General features: G+C 53.9%; 6 protein-coding genes across 6 annotated transcripts; 2 read left to right on the forward strand and 4 right to left on the reverse strand.

The window, feature by feature from the left end:
* Positions 1–63: 63 nt before the first annotated feature.
* Positions 64–1,475, reverse strand: PHACADRAFT_195141 (uncharacterized protein; the record flags this gene model as incomplete). Its single annotated transcript, XM_007395397.1, has 7 exons — positions 64–263; positions 314–375; positions 427–771; positions 823–972; positions 1,025–1,197; positions 1,258–1,413; positions 1,467–1,475. The coding sequence occupies 7 exons, from the start codon at positions 1,473–1,475 to the stop codon at positions 64–66; spliced, it is 1,095 nt and encodes a 364-aa protein (XP_007395459.1).
* A 441-nt stretch (positions 1,476–1,916) lies between these two features.
* Positions 1,917–4,732, forward strand: PHACADRAFT_161079 (uncharacterized protein; the record flags this gene model as incomplete). Its single annotated transcript, XM_007395398.1, has 13 exons — positions 1,917–2,608; positions 2,660–2,763; positions 2,813–2,908; positions 2,960–3,087; positions 3,121–3,225; positions 3,278–3,419; positions 3,468–3,569; positions 3,620–3,664; positions 3,718–3,915; positions 3,967–4,106; positions 4,160–4,264; positions 4,320–4,403; positions 4,472–4,732. The coding sequence occupies 13 exons, from the start codon at positions 1,917–1,919 to the stop codon at positions 4,730–4,732; spliced, it is 2,202 nt and encodes a 733-aa protein (XP_007395460.1).
* Positions 4,458–8,163, reverse strand: PHACADRAFT_143061 (uncharacterized protein). Its single transcript, XM_007395399.1, has 4 exons — positions 8,060–8,163; positions 7,201–7,976; positions 6,620–7,151; positions 4,458–6,040 (listed from the first exon to the last, which is right to left on the reverse strand). Exons 1-4 carry the CDS (start codon positions 8,138–8,140, stop codon positions 4,892–4,894), a joined length of 2,538 nt encoding a protein of 845 aa, XP_007395461.1. The 5' UTR covers positions 8,141–8,163; the 3' UTR covers positions 4,458–4,891.
* Positions 8,164–9,455: 1,292 nt separating this feature from the next.
* On the reverse strand, positions 9,456–14,854 carry PHACADRAFT_255514 (glycosyltransferase family 39 protein). Its single transcript, XM_007395400.1, has 12 exons — positions 14,427–14,854; positions 13,963–14,365; positions 13,803–13,911; positions 13,592–13,751; positions 12,400–13,540; positions 12,307–12,350; positions 12,050–12,256; positions 11,355–11,988; positions 11,054–11,294; positions 10,879–11,001; positions 10,648–10,827; positions 9,456–10,591 (listed from the first exon to the last, which is right to left on the reverse strand). Exons 1-8 carry the CDS (start codon positions 14,778–14,780, stop codon positions 11,965–11,967), a joined length of 2,442 nt encoding a protein of 813 aa, XP_007395462.1. The 5' UTR covers positions 14,781–14,854; the 3' UTR covers positions 9,456–10,591; positions 10,648–10,827; positions 10,879–11,001; positions 11,054–11,294; positions 11,355–11,964.
* Positions 14,855–15,056: 202 nt separating this feature from the next.
* Positions 15,057–16,388, reverse strand: PHACADRAFT_255515 (uncharacterized protein). The gene is made up of 5 exons (XM_007395401.1): positions 16,349–16,388; positions 16,179–16,286; positions 15,681–16,120; positions 15,248–15,629; positions 15,057–15,189 (listed from the first exon to the last, which is right to left on the reverse strand). The coding sequence occupies exons 1-5, from the start codon at positions 16,356–16,358 to the stop codon at positions 15,167–15,169; spliced, it is 963 nt and encodes a 320-aa protein (XP_007395463.1). The 5' UTR covers positions 16,359–16,388; the 3' UTR covers positions 15,057–15,166.
* Positions 16,389–17,621: 1,233 nt separating this feature from the next.
* Positions 17,622–20,000, forward strand: PHACADRAFT_255517 (uncharacterized protein). Its single transcript, XM_007395402.1, has 12 exons — positions 17,622–17,808; positions 17,863–18,156; positions 18,213–18,260; positions 18,313–18,368; positions 18,429–18,450; positions 18,500–18,667; positions 18,723–18,877; positions 18,927–19,116; positions 19,166–19,298; positions 19,357–19,465; positions 19,519–19,706; positions 19,756–20,000. The coding sequence occupies exons 2-12, from the start codon at positions 17,908–17,910 to the stop codon at positions 19,833–19,835; spliced, it is 1,398 nt and encodes a 465-aa protein (XP_007395464.1). The 5' UTR covers positions 17,622–17,808; positions 17,863–17,907; the 3' UTR covers positions 19,836–20,000.
* The last annotated feature ends 18 nt before the right edge of the window (positions 20,001–20,018 follow it).

The following is a 20,018-nucleotide window of genomic DNA, read 5'->3' on the forward strand; positions in this document are numbered from 1 at the left end:
CAGAATCCGGGACAACAGTGATGTACAAGAATTATATAGCCCCGACTCCAGATACTTAGATGTTTACAACTTGCTCCTAATCTCATCATCGTGCTTGACACGAATGACGACTTTTCCAAACTGATCCCCTTTCTGAAGAATTTTGAACCCTTCTTCCGCATTCTCAAGGCCGTCCAGCACATGCGATACAACTGGAATAATGCGGTGTTTTGAGAGGAACTTTGTAGCATCAACGAGGTCCTGATGCGATCCCATGGTTGACCCTATTACGAGCAATTAAACAGTGCTCAAAGCATTAGGCAACCGAACCCACCAAGCAGTCGCTGATTCTTCAGGACTTCTCGCATCGTGAAGTTCACCTTCGGGCTTGCAGTCCTGCATCATAAATCAGCATCTAGCTGCGTATCAAAGACAATGGACACATACATGCCGTATACGACGACCTTGCCGCCAGCTTTCAAGATTTTACCCACCTGGCCCATAATGTCTCCGCCGGCCGAGTCGATGACAGCACTCAGCTGAGCGTTCTTTCCAGTATGCTGGACTAGCAGCTTGCCTAGCCGTGCGGGCCAATCCTTTTGCTTGTAGTTGACACCACCTTTTGCGCCCAACACGAGAGCCTTCCGAATCTTCTCCTCGTTGCCAGAGGAGACATAGACATTGGCTCCTTGAGCAACGGCAATTTGCAGGGCAATGAGTGCGACACCACCACCTATACCAGTGATGAGAATGTTATCACCCGGCTTGATCTGGGCATTGACAATAGTGGCCCTACCTGGAGGTCAACAAAACAGGGTATTACCGTCATTTAGCGGCACTAACCTCCATGCCGTCACTGCTCCGAGTGGCCAAGCAGCTATCTGATCGTCATTCAGGTGCTCTGGCGAGAGGATGACCTGGTCGCGTTCGACAGCTACGTATTGCCGAAATGTGCCAATTGGCACAGCGTTACCACCCCCGAGGATAAAGAAGCTAGACGACGAACGTTCAGTGCAGCGTAGAGACGATATTTCGTGGATCATACTTCGACTCAGGTGCATCGGGATCTTTCTCCCAACCTCTCATCGGAACGAGGAAGACACGCTTGTGCAGTAAGGGATCATTTTTGTTTGCAGCAGCAATGACTGTCCCCGCGCCATCAGCACCAAAAGTGCTTCCGAAGGCAATGACGGGGTATTGCCCCTTTCGAATCCACAGCTGTCGGAGAAAATATGTTTACCATTATACTTAGTTGGGAAATATCGACGAGACACCAACATCTCTATGATTGAAAGCCGCAGCGCTGACCTTCACCAGCAGCTCGCCCGGGTTGAGCTGGGGATTTGGTTGGTCCTCGAGCACCGCGTCATGGTACAGCGGCTTTCTGCCTGGCGGGGATGGCTTTACAACTAGTGCTTTCGTACAAACGGGCAGCTTGCATTGATATTTATCAGCTACAACCTATGGGCAGACATGGTCGAGCATACGTTGGACATCCTGCGTGCGTGACTGTAGTGTCTCGCAAGCGTGTGAGTCTGAATCTTGCTATAACCGACTGCTGAAGAACAAATAGAGGCAACGTACATCACAAGCTCACCTTGAGGTTATATGCAGATGTGTACGGCCGCTTATCAACGCTGCTTCATGGCATTGTACAGGGTCGACTCAGCTACCTTGCTGGATGGGGATGACACGAATATCATGGATCCGTCGGAGTCCGGTCACTGGCTGGCCGGAAGTCATACACGGAATTTGCCGGCATTCGCCCCTGTGACCCAATTTGTAAGTTGGTCTAGTTGAGCACTTCTGACTGAGCTCACAACGCTCAGTCGACCTTTCTTGACATCGTAGGTCGTTATCTCATTAATAAAACGCTAAAGCTTATACGTGGGACATTACCAGTGCTTGGATAGGTCACTCTTAAAAAGGGAACTTCTATGCCTCGAGAACTGCGACAGCGCACGTCGCGCCTCAACTATGCGGCCCTCTTTCAGTACGACGACGACGGTGCCGGACCCTCAGGCTCGAATATGCAAGCTCACTTTGAAGACAATGCGGAAAGTGGCAGTGACTTTGTGCCGGCGCCCGAGGGCGAGCAGCCCGTAGAAGAGTCGGAAGAAGACGAGCTCGGCGACAACGATGGAGAGGACGACGAGAAGACGGGCGCCATTGAACCTTCAGATGAAGAAGGATCGATTGTGATTGCTCAGACGGATCCCAAGGGCCAGAGAAAAACCTCGAAAAGGAGGGTATCGCTTGCACCAGGCATCTCTGTCCGCCAACAATCTACAGCGTCCTCGCTGCCGAGCGCACACCATCGACACCGGCCAATTTCGCTCCACAAGAGGCCTAAAAGCTCCAGGGCAGAACGTCTAGCGTGTCGTCCGTCGCCTTTCAAGTCGCCACCTCTTATTCCGACACAAGCCTTCTCAGAGCCCTTGATAGATACTCGAGTGCCCAAGTCGTGGAGCTACAATGTCGGCCCTGGTCCGTTCTGGGAGCTGATGGAAGACCGAGGTTTCTACAACGAGGCGCCATACAACGAAGATGAACGCGAGGGCATCCGGAGGCCCACCGTACATCAGACCATTCAAATGAAACCGGGGGCTTTTGAAGAGTTGACCGGCGAGTACGTGGAGTATATGCGCATGAATTCCTAGTTTCTAATGTTCGCAGTAAGGCAGGCTGCAGCTTTTTTGCCTAAGGGACAAATCAAGTGCTCTTTTGGGCGATATTCTGAACAGGAGCAGTTGGCAATCAAGCCGCTCGACACTCTACGCATGGGTAATACAACACTTGCGCAGCCACGGCGCGACGCTGAATACTTTTGCAGATAAATACTTCCCTGAAAATATTTCTCACGTCTTCAGTGCTGGAGGTCCCGTCTGGGCGTTGGACTGGTGCCCGATCTCACCCGACGGGCGTGAAGGTGGAGTTTAGTATTCTACATACGCAATCATGAGCTGATCATGTCATTAAGCGATACAGCGGCGACAGTACTTAGCTATTGGGCCATTACCTTCGCACGATTACGCCCCTCTCATAGGGGTCAAGCGATCAACCTCGGCATGCATTCAGATATGGTCCCTCAATCCAACACCACCACCGGCAGATGGCAGTACTACGAACGGGGATGCCGAGAAGGATGACCTAGGGTTTATGCGCTGCGATATAGTGCTATGTACAGGCGCGGGTCCTGCATATGAGCTGAAGTGGTGCCCATTGCCCTCTCATGATTCTCTCCAGGTCGGTGTTTCTGTTCTTCTGAGGTCCATCCACGCTCTAACGCTGGAGAAAGCCCCTAGACTCTCCGCTACGGACCCCCCGAAAGATGGGCTTGTTGGCAGGGACATTTGAAGATGGGTCGATGTGCATATATGCGATCCCATATCCTCCAGATATCTCAAGGGGCACAGTGAAGGATTCTGGACCTGTATGCGGTGCGTCATGTCCGCTAGTGAGTATTTGAAAGTCTGACTCGATTACAGTAAAACTATCTGAACCACTTCTGCGCATACACTTCGAGGAAACGTTGTGTTGGTGCTTAGATTGGGCGAACAGTGAAGTTTTAGCAGTTGGGTGTACCAATGGTATGCACGGGCTCCGTTATCGCGTCGACCCTAACTGAATTCTTCGCCAGGTACTATTGCCGTTTATAACGTCGTTGATTCCCTGAATAGCGATGGTAAGCAACTTGGCGGTCGAGTTGACAGCAGTTGATAACAGATACAACGACAGCCCCTCTGCCCTCCCACTTTTTCAGTGCCCACCAGTCCGCTATCCGCTCGCTGACATGGATACGAGCACCCACATACTCTGCCAACGCAGAGGTAACATCGGATAGCCCCACGATGATTATCAGCGTTGGATATGACGGCGTGATGCACGCTATCGACTTGCGCGAACCATGTGGGAGCGACATCTCTCGCACAAGAGGTGCGCCGGACTTCGCAGTATCAGCGTTGGTGAATTTTAACCTGAATGTAGATGCAATTAATGCAATATGCTTCTCGACCTACTGCGGCGGACCCATATGTGTCGACCAGGGATTCCTAAAGGCCATATCGATCTCGCCAATCTTTCTCAACAAGGGACACACAATTCTTGATCCCGAAGGGCCTGTATGGGTGTGTTCTGTCTCACTGTCACAGTCCTTACGGACTCTGACGAGAATACATAGGATGTCTCTGCGTCAGACTACCACCCTCAAGTTGCAGCTGCCGTAGCAGACGGGAGTGTCGTGACGGCGAATACGATGCGCTTCACGCGGCGCGGGGGCACTGTAGTAAGCCACCTCATTGTTCGTCTAAGAGTGGGCGTGCTGAATTGGGGTGTTATAGCCCTTCCTGGCGCACAAGATCTACCAGATGGACTACAGCCGGAAGACAGGCGAGTACAGGATGCTCGAACATTTTAAGCCGAAGGTGCACATTTTTTTTTGATACTTTCTTAGTATTTTCGTCCTCGGGAATACCTCTAATATCTTGTACAGGAAGTCCCAAGGGTTGGCGGCGCGAGCAGAGAACCAACAAAGGCCAGCGGTGCGTGGTCACCGGAGGTCGGTGTGACTCGCGTTGCCTGGAATCAAGGGAATGGGCTTGCAAGCGCTTCCTGGCTAGCCTCCGCAACTGCCAGCGGGCTCTGTCGGGTCGACTGGCTGACTGGCAGGTGGCTGCACGACAAGATTCCGTACCATAGCATCGAGGGTATACGCGGCGAAGTTGAGGTGGAAGAGGAGGAGGATTATGAGTGAGCTCTCTACGTCCTAGTAGTGTAGTCGCGGGAATTTTGCTGCTGGCATTATGGCATCATGAATAGTGTAATGATTAACAAGTCAGTCTCCGGTGATATCGCCCCGCGGACGCAATATTCGAACGAGCTAGTAATATGCGATTAAGACTGAAACACAAGTTTACTCTATATCCGAGCTCGACTCTTCCAAACTTTCTCTCCCAGGATTCGCATCCTTCGACCCTTCCTCTTTCCATAAGGCGCTCTTGCTGGGCGATCTGGGGCTCTGCGCAACAAACGAGAATGTGCTACTCCGCGCGCCGAGGCCGAGCGAGAAGAGTGACGCCGAAGACGCGCGGGGCTTCGGGCCAGGACGTAGCGGCGTGCCCATGGACATCGGCGAGAGGAACGTGCCTGTCTTCGGTAGCGCGGGCGTGGGCATGGCGTGCACGGGCATCGGAATGCGCAGGCCGAGGCTCGCGAACGGGTCTGGGCCGTCGTCAGAGGGCGACCTACTGCGCGCGTCGAGTAACGTCGACGGTCGCCGCGTGAACGAGAATGATGACTGACGCTGGCGCGGTGAGGTCATAACCGCGCCGAACGAGGGCGCAGGGCTCACAGGGCGTGAGGCGCCGCCACTGCCGAGGATGCCAGCGGTCCAGGACGACCAGCCTGCACCGTGCTTGGGGGGTGTCGTGGGGCGCGCAGCGTCGTCCGCATCAGTGGAAATCTCGTGCAACGCCTTCTTGATTGATGCGATGTCGTGCTGGAGATCATCGAGTTTGCGGGGGAACTGGGTCATAGCTCGAGTTACCGCGCGGTTGGAGCCATCGATAAAGGCGCGGATGTCTTCCTGCAGCTTGCTCTCCTCCATATCCTCGTCCAGTGCGCCTGCTACTGAGAGAAGGGTCTCGTAACCGATAAGAATGCGCTCCTCGTCTGCGACTTGAATCTCGAGTTCGACTCGGGCATCTTCATTATAATCGTCTAACCGATCGATAGCCGTCCGGATGACACCAGACATGTCGAAAGTAGGCGATAATGAGCCAGCGTCCTTCTTTAGGTCCTTGAGGGTTACATTGCAGTCACGAAATGATTTCTGGAGCTCTTGGTAGCGAAACTTGACCTTTGAGAGCTCTTCCAAAAGAGCTTGTTTATTACCAGCGGACGGAGTAGCCACAAGTGGAGGGTTGTGTGCAGGGCCGAAGAGCAGAGCACTTGGTTCGGAAGGCTCGGCAGGTGGCTTGGGAAGAGTAAGGACAGAGACTGAGATCACTGTTTCTTGCAAAGATAAAGCGACGTCCGATAAAATGGGAGCAGTGTCATTCGGCTCGGGAACGGTGGACGGGTCCTGCTCCGCAGCATCGACGCTCTCTCCGGACGGGAGGGCATCGTGCGGAGGCGGAAGGACAGTCGACGTCAGTCCTTGGGTATCTGCTTTAGTCCCGACAGAGACGGCATCTTGGACTCTCTCGACGGGTATAGGCGAATCTGGCCGCGCCGCCTCGATCGCGCTCCGAGTGTCAGGCGTTGGCACCTGCTCGACTGAGACTATCTTCGTTTCGACTCCATTTTCGGGATTAGTGGAAGTATGGAAGGTTCCACGAAAGGAGTGAGACGCAGGTATTGGCGATGATGTATCCGATGATTCCACTTGTGCTGTTGGCGATTGTTCAGGGGAGGCTGCGGAGGTTATCGGCGATGTTGGTAGCTCAGGTCGCTGTGTGCTTGGCGAGGTGATCGATGTACCATCGGCGTCAGCGACAACAGCCTCTGTAGTCTCTGTGCTGGGGATGCGAGCATTGGCGGGCTCATTGGTGGAAACTCGGCCTAAAGACACATTGCGAGGCGGAGGGGCTGATAGCATGATACTCTGAACATCGTCCGCTGTAAGAGACTGAGGGTCAACCTCGGCGAGCTGGCACTGCAACTGCAGCCTTTTCTCCGTTTCCTCATGCAGCTCCTTCGCCATACACCGGACGGCATCCTGCGCGGCAACCAAGCGAGCAACAGAAGCCGGAGAGTCGTCCACATTAGGCTGGCCATTCAGAGAGTCCAAGAGAGATTCTGCATCGCGAAGGAGGCGATCAGAGGCGTCGCGAATCCTGCTTTCCTGTTCCGGGATCCCGGCTAGGGAGCGATCCATGGACTCTCTCGAGCGGTGAAGCCATCTACGCAAGTTTTCCGCCAGACTTTCTTCGCGTGACAGGAATGCAAGCCTAAGTGCGACCTCGCGCCGACGCCCATATGCTTCACGATTAATGTCTTCTGAGAGCTCGTCGAGAGTGTTTCGCAATTTCTCTGCCTGGCGGCGCTCAGCTGACAGCGCCTTCTGCAAATGGTCAGCCTGGACATTAAACGTCGCTAGCGTCGCGGCATGACGCGTCTTCGTATTCTCCATAGCTTGCTGTAGAGAATCGATCGTAGACTGCGAGAATTTCCTACGGAACTCTGAGCAACGACACTCGCGGAACAAGGGTAGTTACTAACATGTATCTCGAGACCATTTTCGTAGCAGTGCTGTCGTCCAATCTGCATTTGTCGAGCTCGAGCAGTAATTTGGCAAGGGATTCTCGATCTGCTTCGGAACGCTTTCGCTCGACATCAAGTTGAGTCTTCAGGAACTCGTTTTCGTCGGAAAGCTTGGTGGCATGCGCTGCCAACTTTTCGGTCTCGGCATGATGTTCGACTAGAAGCTTGTGTAAACCTAGCTTCCCCTCTGCTAGGCCGTTAATCAGGGTAGTGCTGGAGTCTGTCGCGCTACCACGCGTGGCCAGCGGCAGCGGAGACGGCGAGACCTTCGTATTCCGGCCCTCGAGATTCCGAACAAGATCTGCGTATTCCTGAACGACTAAATCTGCGAGCCTACGCTCTTCCTCTGCGCTACGAATCCTGCGCTCCAGCTCGCGCTGCTTTTGTCGTTCATGGTCAATCTGAATGTATGCCTGCACGGTCAAAGTGTGTGCTGCCTCCGAGTCTAACTGCGCAGTGTGTAGGTCGCTCCGAGCATGCGTGAGCTCCGTCGTACGTAGGAGTAAGATATCTTCAGTAGATGTGAGTTTCTCCGAAAGACGTCTCAAAGCGAGGGTGAGTTCCTGAACCTGCAACGCGGCGGGGTGCGGCGCAACATCCGGATGCGCTTTCAGGACCGCAATCTCCTCGCGCAGGCGCGCATTCTCTTGCCGGAGGGTGTTTGTCTGCTCCAAGGAGCGTGAAGTATCCAGAGAGTGTCGCTGCAGTTTCACCGCGGCTGCATGGGCCTCATGCTAATGGGAAACCTGCATGTCAGCTTCAGATGAGCAAGAGACTAGGTGAGGGTAAGAAACCACCGTAAGATTCAGACACCCACCTGGTAACTCGCAACAGTCGCCCTTAGGCTAGCGAGCTCGAGTGACAAGGGATGGTCTTCGCCTATCTGAAGGTCCGACATGAGGAGAACATGCGTCGATTCGTCTAACACTGCCAGCTCGCACTCTTCGCGCCACGCCTCTGATACCCCGGCGATTTCGGCGATGGCGGCCGGCAACCGCTTACTTTCCGGCGCCGGAACTTACTCATGCGCTGATGCTCCGGCCGGGAGCAATCAGCTCATGTCTCGCTTGGGTCTGTCTTGTGCATCCCCTTCCACCTCCTCGACGCTCTCGACGGCACCTATCCCGCACGGGACAGCGTGGGCACTCCGGAACGTACCGAACTAACCTGTTTTTTGTTCCAAAGAAAAAAGAAAAAAGTCCAGGACTGACGCAGACAGCGTAGTCCACGCGGATTGCACACTGCAGCCTGACGTAGTCCTTGCACTAGTTTGTGCAATTGGTCGTTCTACCACCCAAGATCTTCTCCCCATTTTGCATGTATCGTTAGTGGTTATACACAGACACTCTTGCATCCATACCACTTGATCTGTAAGTATCCTAATTTTCGCTTCCAAATCCTCTAATTGTTGTGACCTTTCTTACTCACGACTTGCCCTCGTCACTCTCCTGCGTATACTGTGGCAACATAGGATATCATGTCAAGCCCCCACCATACATACTCGCATCCTGGACCCTCTTACTACCACCCTCCGCCGCCTGGCCCCCAGTATCCTTACGCACCCGCACATGCCGCTCCGTACTATCCCTACCCTATGCCCCACATGAACGGCCACAGCCCGCCACCGCACCAGCCTGCTTCCCCACGAATGACCGGCGCGGGCCGTGGTGGCTATAATGCTCACCGTGCAGGCGGTCCCAGTTACCAGCACTTCCCGCATATGCCCCACCATCACCATCAGCCGTACCTCCAGCCTCAACCCATGTCACCCGCCCCGGTTACTCCAGCAAGCCCTTACACCCACCCACAAAAGTACCCTCCTCATACGCATCACATGCCATACTCACCGCCATACCAGCCGCCCAACGGCGTCTATTCCCCTGCGTGGACAGCACCGAACCTGTCACCGCTGCCGAAACAGGTCCCGATACCTGCTCCAATGCAGCAGCAATCTCCACTGCCTGCAAACGACGAAACTTCTATGCCTGCTCCCACAATGCAACCTGTGCCTCAGGTTTACGACTCTCCTGAAAATCCGCAGGCTGTGACAACCATAGAATCAGTTATCGACTCCGTCCCCGCAGCGCGTTCACCATCCCCTCCACCACCTCCGCCGAGCGAACACTCCGAGCCATCACCTCTGAAGCCTGCTCCCGACGATAGATCTGACTCTCCAATACCCCAGAGCCCAGTCTCCGCAATATTTCGTCTATCTCAGAGCACAATGTCGCCTACTAGCTTTGTCATATGGTCAAGGCGCCCTCGGGATCCATCTCGTGCCGAAGGTGTCATGATATCTTCTCTGGCTCACCCGCCACAGGAGACCGTTCAATCTGCGTTAGATATTCGCACCCCTCCACAATCACCAAGGGTCGTCCCTGTAAAAGATGCAGAGCCCGCGTCTTTAGTGCTCGCTGATGTTGCATTAGGAGATAGCGATGTAGCCGATGTATCGTCAGACTCTCTTGAAGCACAGTCATCATCTGTGACGGAGACGACGATCGGTTCTACGGGTCCTGCCACGCCGACTGCGGGTTCGCCTTCTACCACGAACACCTCGGTTATTGCGGCCTCGCCTGCTCAACAGCCTAAGCAGCTGGACGAGCCTGCAGTGGTGCCTCTTACCGAGGTCATTTCCCAGGAAATGATCTCTGCTGCGGCTGTGGAAGTCGTCGCTGCGTCGAGTACAGAACAACAGCAACCTATGCCTGCGTCCGTTCAGCCTGAGCAGAAAGCTGTTTCCGCGTCCACCTCTCTTCCTGTGAAGCCTGTGGCGGCAGCACCGAAGAAATCATGGGCATCGCTGTTACAGTCTTCCGATGCCGTGGCATCCTCCTCTTCCAAGACGCGCCTCCCGACTTCATCTGTCGTTGGCTTTTCCATCCCTGCTGGCCTCCAAAACGGTGCACCTTCACAGAGCAGTGCTTTGGCTACTTCTGGCTCCACCGTTCGTCCTGAGGTCTTCAACCTCTTGAACGTTGGCCCCACTGGTCCCAGCCCTCCACCAAAGATTTGCCCCCGCGGTCTCGTCAACACGGGTAACATGTGCTTTGCTAACGCCGTTCTTCAAGTCCTCGTCTACTGTCCACCATTCTATCGTCTTTTCATTGAACTCAGCAAATATATCTCTGGCCCTGTCGTTGGCTCGCAAGCGGAGAATACCAAGGCTACGCCTCTCGTCGACGCGACCATCCAGTTCCTGAAAGAATTCAGCGTCAAGGAGGAGGAAAAGAAGGGTTCGAAAAGCAAGGGCAAGGAGCGTGAGGAAGATTTCGATGATTTGGACTCTTTCATCCCGACGTATGTATACGATGTGATGAAGGAGAAGAAGCGCTTTGCGAGTATGGTGGTAAGCCTGCGTGATCGTCACTCATCCTAGTTGATAGCACTGAAAACGATATCTAGACTGGCCACCAGGAAGACGCGGAAGAATTTCTTGGCTTCTTCCTGGATACGTTGGAGGAAGAGCTTTTGTCAATCTCGTCATCGTTATCTCAGAAGACTCCGAAACAGGATGAGATGCCAGCAGCAGATAACGGGTGGTTGGAGGTCGGCAAGAAGAACCGTTCCGTGACAACTCGAACCGTGCGCGTGATTCTCGTTGCTTCACGCCAACATAGCTCACTGCTTGTCCAGGTAAAAGGTGCCGACTCTCCGATACAGCGGATATTTGGTGGCAAGTTCCGCTCCACACTGAAAGCTCAGTTCCAGCGTGAGTCTGTGACTATCGAGGACTGGAGGTCATTACGATTAGATATCCAGGTCTGTCAAAGAATCAAGATGTTTAATCATGTCTTTACTCATATTTCGACAGCGCGAGCAGGTCCACACGATTAAGGACGCTCTCCAGCACATCTCACAGGAACATCCGGTGGAGATTACATCGCCAACACGACCTGGGCAAATTCTCGAAGCTAAGCGGCAAGAGCTCATCGAGGCCCTGCCGCCTGTCTTGATCCTGCACCTGAAGCGGTTCTTGTACGACACCAACGTTGGCGACGTTGTCAAAATCGGGAAGCACATCAGCTTCAGTCCCGAGCTTGAGATTTCTCCAGGCATGTTGTATTACTTCATGACGTAGAGTGTAGTCTTGTGTGCTCACTTCCCCTCCACAGATCTCATCACCCAGACGAAAAGACCGGCACATCCGGTTAAATACCAGCTGTTTGGCGCGCTCTATCACCACGGCCAGTCCGCGTCCGGCGGGCACTATACCCTCGACGTCCTGCATCCCAACCGGGACATGAGCGATCGACCGCGGCAAGCGTGGGTACGCATCGACGACGAGCTGGTATCCGATGTCCGACCCGAAGATGTCTTTGGAGGCGAGCCGCGCGATGACCGGTGCGCGTACCTACTTTTTTACCGCAGGCTAGGTGCTGGTGTCCCCAACAAGGCGTGGTCACAAGTAGCAAAATGATAACCCTTACTTTGTGACCCAGGCCAGCTGGATGGTTCACATTGCTCGCTCTGTCATGCTTTCCATTCACTTTGCTGTCTGCCCTGTTGCAAAATACATTACCTGCTTTGATCTGCATCTTTATGGTCGCCTCCCGTTACCAGCATTCACTCCCTTTTAAATGGCGAGATCGCAACCCCATTTTGCATTATATTATCCTCGCTCGCAGATGCGTCATTATAATTAACGTGTCCGTGGAAGAAAAGGAAAGCACAGGGAGTAACGGATAGACACTACGCAAACACATCCATCCTAAGCCTACATTATATATTATATATGTTCCATGTCTGTTATTTCGCAAATATACATCAATCTCCATACAAAGTGCCGATGAATGGGAACACGTACTTTGCGCCAATGCAAGCCCCAGTGGTCGTTGATAGGTCCGTCGATTCCGAAGGCGACGCCTTTCCACCACCAGAAGGTGACAACGATGGCGGTGACCCAGACCCAGAAGACAATCCATTTTGTTTGGTTAGACAGGCGGCGGGAGGTGAAGGCGAAGTGGTCGATGAGGTGCGCGAGCATCAGGACGGAGAAGTAGAGGGTCGGAAGCTGCAGGGCCGTCAGTATGGCATGATGGCTAAATGGAACAAGGTACACACGTAGTGGTGAATGTAGGTGACGCGACCCATGATCAAGAATGGGACTACGAAACAGGTTAGGCTAGTCCAGAGCGACGTTGTATTTACACTCACAGAAATGCAGGAACCAGCCCAGGAAGGCAATCTTGCCAACATAGAGAAAGTGATCCCACTCCCTCGGTTCCATGTCGACGTATTTCCGCTGCAAGCGCATGAGATACACTAGCAGCACGACAAGGGACAGGATCAAGCTGATTGTGCCGCCCCACCAGATGATAGGCGTGCCGAGGAGGTAGTACTTCGTCTGATTGTCGCCCCAGCCACACATGCGCAAGCCGAGGCGAAGGAAAGGCCAGTCGAACGGCTTGGACGCGAGGATGTCCTCCTTGTCAGGGTCAGGGATCAGCGCGTTGTTCGAAGTCATCATTGCGACGTTGAGGTGCCAGAAATCGCGGAGGAAGGGCGACTTGTAGTGCTTCGCGTTCCCTGGCGGCAGGCGGTCGTTCCAATGGCTCTCGACATTCCAGTACGTGTGCGCGTCCCGCGGGTTATTCTCGTTGTCGCAGCTGACCTCGACCTGCTTGAAGCCCCACTGCGGCAGAATCGCATTCGCGGCACGCAAGTAGCAGCCGAGGACCTTGTGGCGAAAGCGCATGCGGGTCGTGAGCGAGTGAATCCGGTCAGGCTTCTCGCGCGATTTGAGGTCGTCGACGACCTCGACGACCCAGTAGTCCTTGTCGTCACCAATTGTTTCGTTGCCGTAGCAAGAGACCTCATGGTTGAGTTTTGTGACCGGAGCAGGAACCGTATGTGAGTGCAGGTTGCGAGTTGTCGGTACGTGGTTCAGACGAATGACGTCGCCGTCCTTAAGGAAGCGAATCTCGCCATCGGGGTCGTATGGAGGTTCATCCCAACGGGGCAAGACAACCCAGTCGTTGTTTGAGTCCTTGTAGTGGTAACACGTAACTTGTTGCTGCCCTGAACCAACAGGGAATGTCTGGACGTGTGAATGCAGAAGACCTCCACCATAGCCTACATTTTTTAAAGTGAGTTTTGAACCAAACGCAACCTCCAAAGGAGAGGAAGCGAAGTCGTTTCCGACGAGGTTTGCCTGAAAAAGCGAGCTCATTTGAGCATCACCAGGACCGGAATGGTTGAGGATCAAGAAGTGCATCTTGAAGGACGCCATGTAGACCAGAATCGGCAGGATAATTAGGCAGAGTATGCGGGCGCCCCAATGCCAGCATTGGTCGCGCTTGATAACGTTAAGCTAATCATAAAATACGCGTGCAGGACAAAAACTTACCGCAGACATTTTGAGGTCGCCAAACTTATCCCAGAGGTCTTCGATTGTGTAGAGTCCCACCAAGGCCGTGACAAAGAGACCGACCCACTTCACACTCGTTACACATCCGATAGAGTAACCAGTCATGGCGAGCCATAGCCACCAGTCAAAGGAGAAAGACCTGCCCGCAGTCAGTCGTATATCATGCATGCAACGAGGCTGGGCCACGCACTGGTATTGTTGATTGTGGAACTTGGTCAAGCAGAAGACGGTGGTAAACGTGAAGAACAGCAGCATAGAGTCGAGCAGGATGAAGCGTGAGATACAGAGCCAGCCGACATCTGTGATCTTCGGTCATCACTAGGGACGCAGCTGCGCAGTACATCACTCACCGAGCAAGACCATCAGCGCAACAAGATGGCACGCTCTCCAGCTCATGCCCAGCTCGACGGCGGTGTACCACCCGAGGGGCACCAGAGCGACGCCGAACATGGCCATCATGACACGCATTGCCACATAGGGCACGTTATCCGGGTATTTTTCGCCGCTCTTGAATTCATACGAGCCGTCGTAGCCTGCCAGCAGGCCTGCGAGGCCGACCAACATCTTCCCGAGCGGCGGGTGGACGTCAAAGTAGAATTCACGCTTGAGGTAGTGGCTCCCGAACTTGCCAAAGTGTGCCTCGTCCCAGACGACATTCGGCGCGTGACCAATCTTGTGAAACCGCGTCCAGCACGAGAGTAGTGTGTAGACGATCGGCGGGATGTGCTCTAAATTTTGGTGGATAAATTCGCTCTGTGTATCGTGCGTTGCAAGGTCAGTGGGAGCTGCAGAAGAGGAAGCCGAGGGTACGCACGATGGTGGTCGCTGGCGGCGGAGGCGGCCTACGTGGCCGTCCGCTGCTGACAGGCACCTTGGAAGCCCTCATTTTTGCGTACACATCCTTCCCCTCGTCATCGTATTCGGTGGGCGCATCGACATGGGTGTCGTACACACCATTGCCCCCTGGCGTGCGGGTAATCCGCCTGCGCGCAGTCTCCTCGCCCATGAAATGCAGAGGCAGCTCTTCCTTCTCTCCAGGCCAGCCAGTGGTGCGTGAAGCCGTCGTGGAAGCGTGCGGGTAGTGGATTTCTTCGAAATCAGAGGACGTGCGGGGAGAGTCCTCCGGAGTGCCAAAGTTGAGAGAGATAGAGTCTGAGCGTTTCAACATTCGCCGGCGTCGAGTTGATCGGTGCTGCTGTGCAGAACCCTTCAGCCAAAAATACTACACATGCGCTGGCAAAAGCGAGAAAGAGCGGACAGCGAGACAAGCAAGAAAGTAGGAACAAATGTGAGGGATAGAGGTATGAATGATGCGTAGTTTCGCCCTGGTATCTCCAAATGACACGTTGCACAGCAGCTTGACTGCCGCCGGCTTCATTTAACTTGCCTAGCGTTTCCCCCGCAAAAACCACCATAGCGAGTACGCATAGAGACAGACCAGGGCATTATGCACATGAATAGAACAAGAAAGATATTGAAACAAAGATACTTTAATACAGAGACAGAGAAGACAGCGAGAGAAAAACGACACCGGCAAAAGAAGCTGCGGGAAGTCTACTTGTGCCTTTGATATACCGCTATGAGAGGCCGAGCAAGTTAGTAGATGAACCAGTAAGAGCCTACAAGACTGCATACCTGATACCATGGCGTGGTCACGTTCGTACGGCTCAAGCGTCACTTGTTCCAAAGGCTTGAACTTGACCTCCCGCAGGGTATTAACCTCCTGGGCGAAGACAACCTCTGGTTCTATTGTTGAGTCGACACAGCTGGCCTTGATGGATATGACGGCGTGTCCACCGTTCTTCAAGAAGTACTCGGCGTTGAGACCGACAATACGCGCTTGGTCGGGCTGGGCGATATCGGCAAAAACTACGTCTACAGTCGAGACGAGCATACGATATTTTTGTGGTGTCCGGGCATCCTCAACAATAGGGACAACGTTGGTGCGTTTCTTTGCCATACCAATCAGGTCACGACCTGACCGTGCAGAGAACTCGACCGCGTAAACAACACCCTCCTGCAAACTTGTGAGTAAAATGATAAACGGCAGAGAGATGTGTTTGCATACTGGTCCAACAATATCAGCCACGTGAGAGACAGAGGTACCGCTTGCAGCACCGAGGTACAAAACTTTCTTGCCTGGCTCGATGTAAATGTGGTCCATACCGCCAAGGATACCGGCAGCAAGCTTGGAACGGAAAGGATTCCAGACACGGTACTCAATCTTGGTACCTTCAACACCGCCGTCGATAGAGATGCGCTTCTCGCCGTAGACAGACTCTCCAGGGACGATATTCTTGGTGACAAGCATGGAGTCCTTGCCCTTGGCGATGAAGACGCCGGGGTGCCTGTGAGGCTCAAGGAGAACGTTCGAGCCACCCCTAGCACCACCCCTTCCTCCACGTCCGCCGCCTCGTGCACCGCGACCTCTGGGGGCACCTCGTCCTCCGCCCCATCCACCGGGAGCACCGCGCTTTGCTACACCGCCGCGGCCAGCAAAGCCTCCTCCTGGAATATAAATTTCTTTAGCTCGCCCGAAACTATCATGAAGATTTTTCGCGCGCACCTCTGCTCCCGCCACGGCCTCCCCAAGCAGCACCTCCACGTCCGCCTCCTCCTCCTCCACCGCGTCCACCACGTCCACCGCCAAAGCCGCCACGACCGCCTGATTGACCTAGAGTTTCAACAGCACATCAGCGCACATCATTCTGTGACATTTACACCATATAGACGCACCAAATGCCATGCTATCCCACTAGCAGTGTGCGTAGACTGCTGGTCTTTACGTTAGCGCTTCGCCGAAATTTTTGGTTGAAGGACTGAGCAATTATGTAGTTCTTTCCCAAGATAAAACCCGATAAGGACTTATCGATATCTGTGGCCGAGATCAAATCAAATGCGCGAGAAGAATCGTGCAGGTCTTGATAATCTTATCAGATATGTTCTCCGACAAGGTTTAGATCACGCCATATTGATGCGCCGATCCTGCGTCATGCCTTAGTCGCGAAAACATCTGGAAGCATGGCCAGTAATCCGACTCCTCCGGTCTGAGCAACCATAAATCTTTGGGGTTTTTTAACGGCGTCGTATTTTTTCCAATGGTGGGGCCATAAAGCTGCCATAAAGACATGCGTTGTGTGGGCGATGGGGACGTGACCTCGAATACCCAAGGACGTTTGAGCAACCGTGTCGGGATACCAGACCGATCCGACGCTTCTCGGGCGCTTCAGGCATCCGGCCGCACCCCCGAAGACGCCAGACCGCGCTGAGGTGCCGCAAGCCCTAGTTGTGGCCACAACTTCGCTTTTCGGCCCCTTTTTGACCTCCAGGTTGTACATAAACATGTATTCGAACGACAAAAATTTAATTCAATTTTTGGAGCCGATATTTTCGCATTTTCTGAATATTTTCGCATTTTCTGCCATCTGCCAAGGAAAAACAGGAAAATAGGCGAACTGATGCCTGATGGACGCCCCGGCAAAAAGCGGGTATCCCGACAGCCTTAAGCAACTTATTGCCTGTCAAGACACCAGATTTTGGCAGGGAAATGATGGCAAACAAGCCGCCTGGTGTCTCGACAGGAATAAGGCACTTATTGGCTGTCGAGACACCAGATTCACGTGACCTCGCCTAGCACCGCTCGGGTGTCTCGAGACACCCGATCAGGCGCCCCCACCGTCCGTCCGGTATCCCGTCAATGCAAGGAGAAGCAATGTCGAATCCCTGCCGAAACCCGGTCTCTAGACGCCGAGTATTCTTGTGCCTGCCGCTCGCGAGCCGTGTCGGCTCCGTTCAACACTCGCGATGTGGACTTATGCCGTGGACTCATGACCTGCAATGGCCGACTTTTACGCTCTCAATTTTGACCAGCGCGTCCCTATCCTGTAACCTTTGAGCACTCTTGTCTTGCTCACAGTACTCAGGTAGGCCCCCCGGCAATGGGCCGGTTAATTCCTCAAGTTGCAGCCGTTGAACGTGTTTGCTTTGTATGATCGCCGACGAGAGAAAAGTACATCACAACGGCTCCATTTTAACCGCCCTGCGAGAGAGAAGCATCCATCGGACTCGGAAGTGAACCGGCAAGCCACAGACGATGCTATTTAGCGACCCACTAAGCCATCTCTTTGCCTGGAGCGCGCTGACATACCACCAGGCCCGCCTATAACTAGACAGGATTTCTCCCCACTCCCCTCTCGGTGAGTCTCATCCCCAGACGAGTCCCATCCTCATATAAGCCTGAATCTGGACAGTGCTTGCATCCAGCTCTTTGTAAGCCGTCTGATATCTGGTTTAAAATGGCCACTCCCAGTCAACAGCCGGCTATCGTCCCCGCCGCTTCCCAGGACCGTGCAGACGACGAAAAGACCCTCCGTGCAGAACGCGAGTATTCTGAGAAAAAGGATCTCGAGGCAGGACGTACTCGGTCTCTTACCGATTGCGGTGCGGATTCAATCAAACCTCAACAATCGAGTCAAGAGGTAGAATTTGCTCTCGAGGATGATGTCCCCGATGGTGGCCTGAAAGCTTGGACCGTCGTCGCGGGCGTGAGTCTCCCGCCTCTACGTTCCCGCCACGCCTCTGACATCGGCGACTGCCTTAGGCATCACTGGGCACACTCGCCACATTTGGTTTTGTTAATGCCTGGGGAGTAAGTACACTACTGCACTCGAGACATCAGCCCAGCTGACGTTCTCCCACAGGTTTTTCAGGCGTACTACGAGCAGACATTGCTCAAAGATACGTCACCGTCGACGATGTGCGTACCCGCTCCATTCATATGCGAGCGCTCCCGAAGCTGATGCCCTTGTTCTCGCAGCGCATGGATCGGTTCGATACAGGTGGGTACTTGCCTCCTTCGGATCGCTTAGTCCGCTCACTCGCACACAGTATGCTCTCGTCTTCGTCCCCGGGCTCGTTACCGGACGACTGTTTGATAAGGGCATGTTCAGAGTCCCGCTTGCGGTTTCATCCGTCTTTTTGGTTGCGGCGACCTTCCTCGTCGCGCAATGCAAAGAATACTGGCAATTTCTTCTATGCCAAGGGTTTGCGGTCGGGGTCAGTGTCTTCTAGTCCCTCTTGTTGCTTCTTTCACTCACCGTCCCTGCCATAGCTCGGCGCGGGTGTCATTTTCGGCCCATTGCTCGGCGTTGTTGCGCACTGGTTCAAACGGAGAAAAGGTCTCGCGCTCGGCGTTGTCGCCGTCGGCTCCAGCCTGGGGGGAACACTCTTCCCCATAGCTATCCGCAATCTGATACAAGAAGTAGGGTACGTAACAGTCGACACGCCACACCGCAAGCTTACTGACGTTCTCCAGCTTCCAATGGACCATGCGGATCGTTGGATTCATTCTATTGGCGACCCTTACGTTCACGAACCTTACGCTCTCACGGCGGCTGCCGCCCAGAGATGCCTCGGGGCCATTCATTAACCTCCAAGCTTTCCGCAATCCTGCCTACACATTCTATTGCGCAGCAGGCTTCGTTACCTTCCTTGGTCTATACACTGTGAGTACGGAACTCCGCGGTGGTTCTGCCGGTGCTGACGGGCAGCCAGGTTTTGACCTATATCGATGTTAGCGCGGCCTTTGTGGGGCTGGACCCGAACTTCTCGTTCTATTTGGTTTCGGTAGCTAATGCGGGCTCGATTGTCGGGCGACTCGCGGGCGGCATTTTGGCTGACAAATACGGTGCGTTTCTACGGCCTGCACCGCCGGACGGGCGGCAACTCACGTTCACCTATGGCAGGCGCTCTGAACGTCATGATCCCCGCAACGTTTATTGCAGGCATTTTGACTTACGTCTGGCCATTCGTCACGAACAAAGGTGGTTACGTCGCCGTTGGTCTAATCTATGGGTAAGCCTGATTCTCTGCAAACCTTGTTTTTTATCTGACGATATCACTGATAGCATCTCCTCGGGAGTATTTGTCTCGATGCTTGCCGCGCCGCTCGTAGAGATGGGCGAGACGCACGACGTCGGCCTGCGGCTAGGCATGTTTTTCACCGTCCTTGCATTTGGAGCCCTGTGCGGCCCGCCAATTTCAGGCGCTATCAATGAGGCGACCGATGGCTTCAAGGCGGTGGGGTATTATGCAGGTATGCTCCCTCTCAAGCTTAGCTGCCTGCCGAACTGACACACCACCAGGATCCGCAGTTTTGGTGTCCGTCGTCTTGCTCATCCTCGTTAGACAACTTGTTCTGCGAAGGCTATGGGGAAAGACCTAAAGACGCGCTTCTTCGGACTTTGTGCCGACCGCGTTCTCTTCTCATGCCGTCTTCACGCTTCTGCACACGCATGTTGTAGACATTCACCTTATACCGCGCACGACTAGGATAGACCACCACGCATGTAAGTTATGTAATAGGCCATTCAACTACTTTCACGCTTCCAGTCGCATGCCGCATTCT

The sequence above is a fragment of the Phanerochaete carnosa genome (assembly GCF_000300595.1).
Source record: "Phanerochaete carnosa HHB-10118-sp unplaced genomic scaffold PHACAscaffold_5, whole genome shotgun sequence".
NCBI lineage: Eukaryota > Fungi > Basidiomycota > Agaricomycetes > Polyporales > Phanerochaetaceae > Phanerochaete > Phanerochaete carnosa.

Bases quoted from the DNA above. Each gene is read 5' to 3' on its own strand.
- PHACADRAFT_143061 (XM_007395399.1), bottom strand. From the start codon at position 8,140: ATGTCGGACCTTCAGATAGGCGAAGACCATCCCTTGTCACTCGAGCTC. The intron at 7,977-8,059 runs GTGGGTGTCTGA...GTTTCCCATTAG, and splicing joins CGACTGTTGCGAGTTACCAG to CATGAGGCCCATGCAGCCGC. The intron at 7,152-7,200 runs GTTAGTAACTAC...AGAGTTCCGTAG, and splicing joins AAAATGGTCTCGAGATACAT to GAAATTCTCGCAGTCTACGA.
- PHACADRAFT_255514 (XM_007395400.1), bottom strand. From the start codon at position 14,780: ATGTTGAAACGCTCAGACTCTATCTCTCTCAACTTTGGCACTCCGGAG. The intron at 13,752-13,802 runs GTGCGTGGCCCA...GACTGCGGGCAG, and splicing joins TTCCACAATCAACAATACCA to GTCTTTCTCCTTTGACTGGT. The intron at 11,989-12,049 runs GTACGTGTTCCC...GCGAAATAACAG, and splicing joins GGGGCTTGCATTGGCGCAAA to ACATGGAACATATATAATAT.
- PHACADRAFT_255515 (XM_007395401.1), bottom strand. The intron at 16,121-16,178 runs GTGCGCGCGAAA...TTTATATTCCAG, and splicing joins AGGCCGTGGCGGGAGCAGAG to GAGGAGGCTTTGCTGGCCGC. The intron at 15,630-15,680 runs GTATGCAAACAC...ACAAGTTTGCAG, and splicing joins TGGCTGATATTGTTGGACCA to GAGGGTGTTGTTTACGCGGT.
- PHACADRAFT_255517 (XM_007395402.1), top strand. From the start codon at position 17,908: ATGGCCACTCCCAGTCAACAGCCGGCTATCGTCCCCGCCGCTTCCCAG. The intron at 19,466-19,518 runs GTAAGCCTGATT...TATCACTGATAG, and splicing joins GCCGTTGGTCTAATCTATGG to CATCTCCTCGGGAGTATTTG. The intron at 19,707-19,755 runs GTATGCTCCCTC...ACACACCACCAG, and splicing joins GGCGGTGGGGTATTATGCAG to GATCCGCAGTTTTGGTGTCC.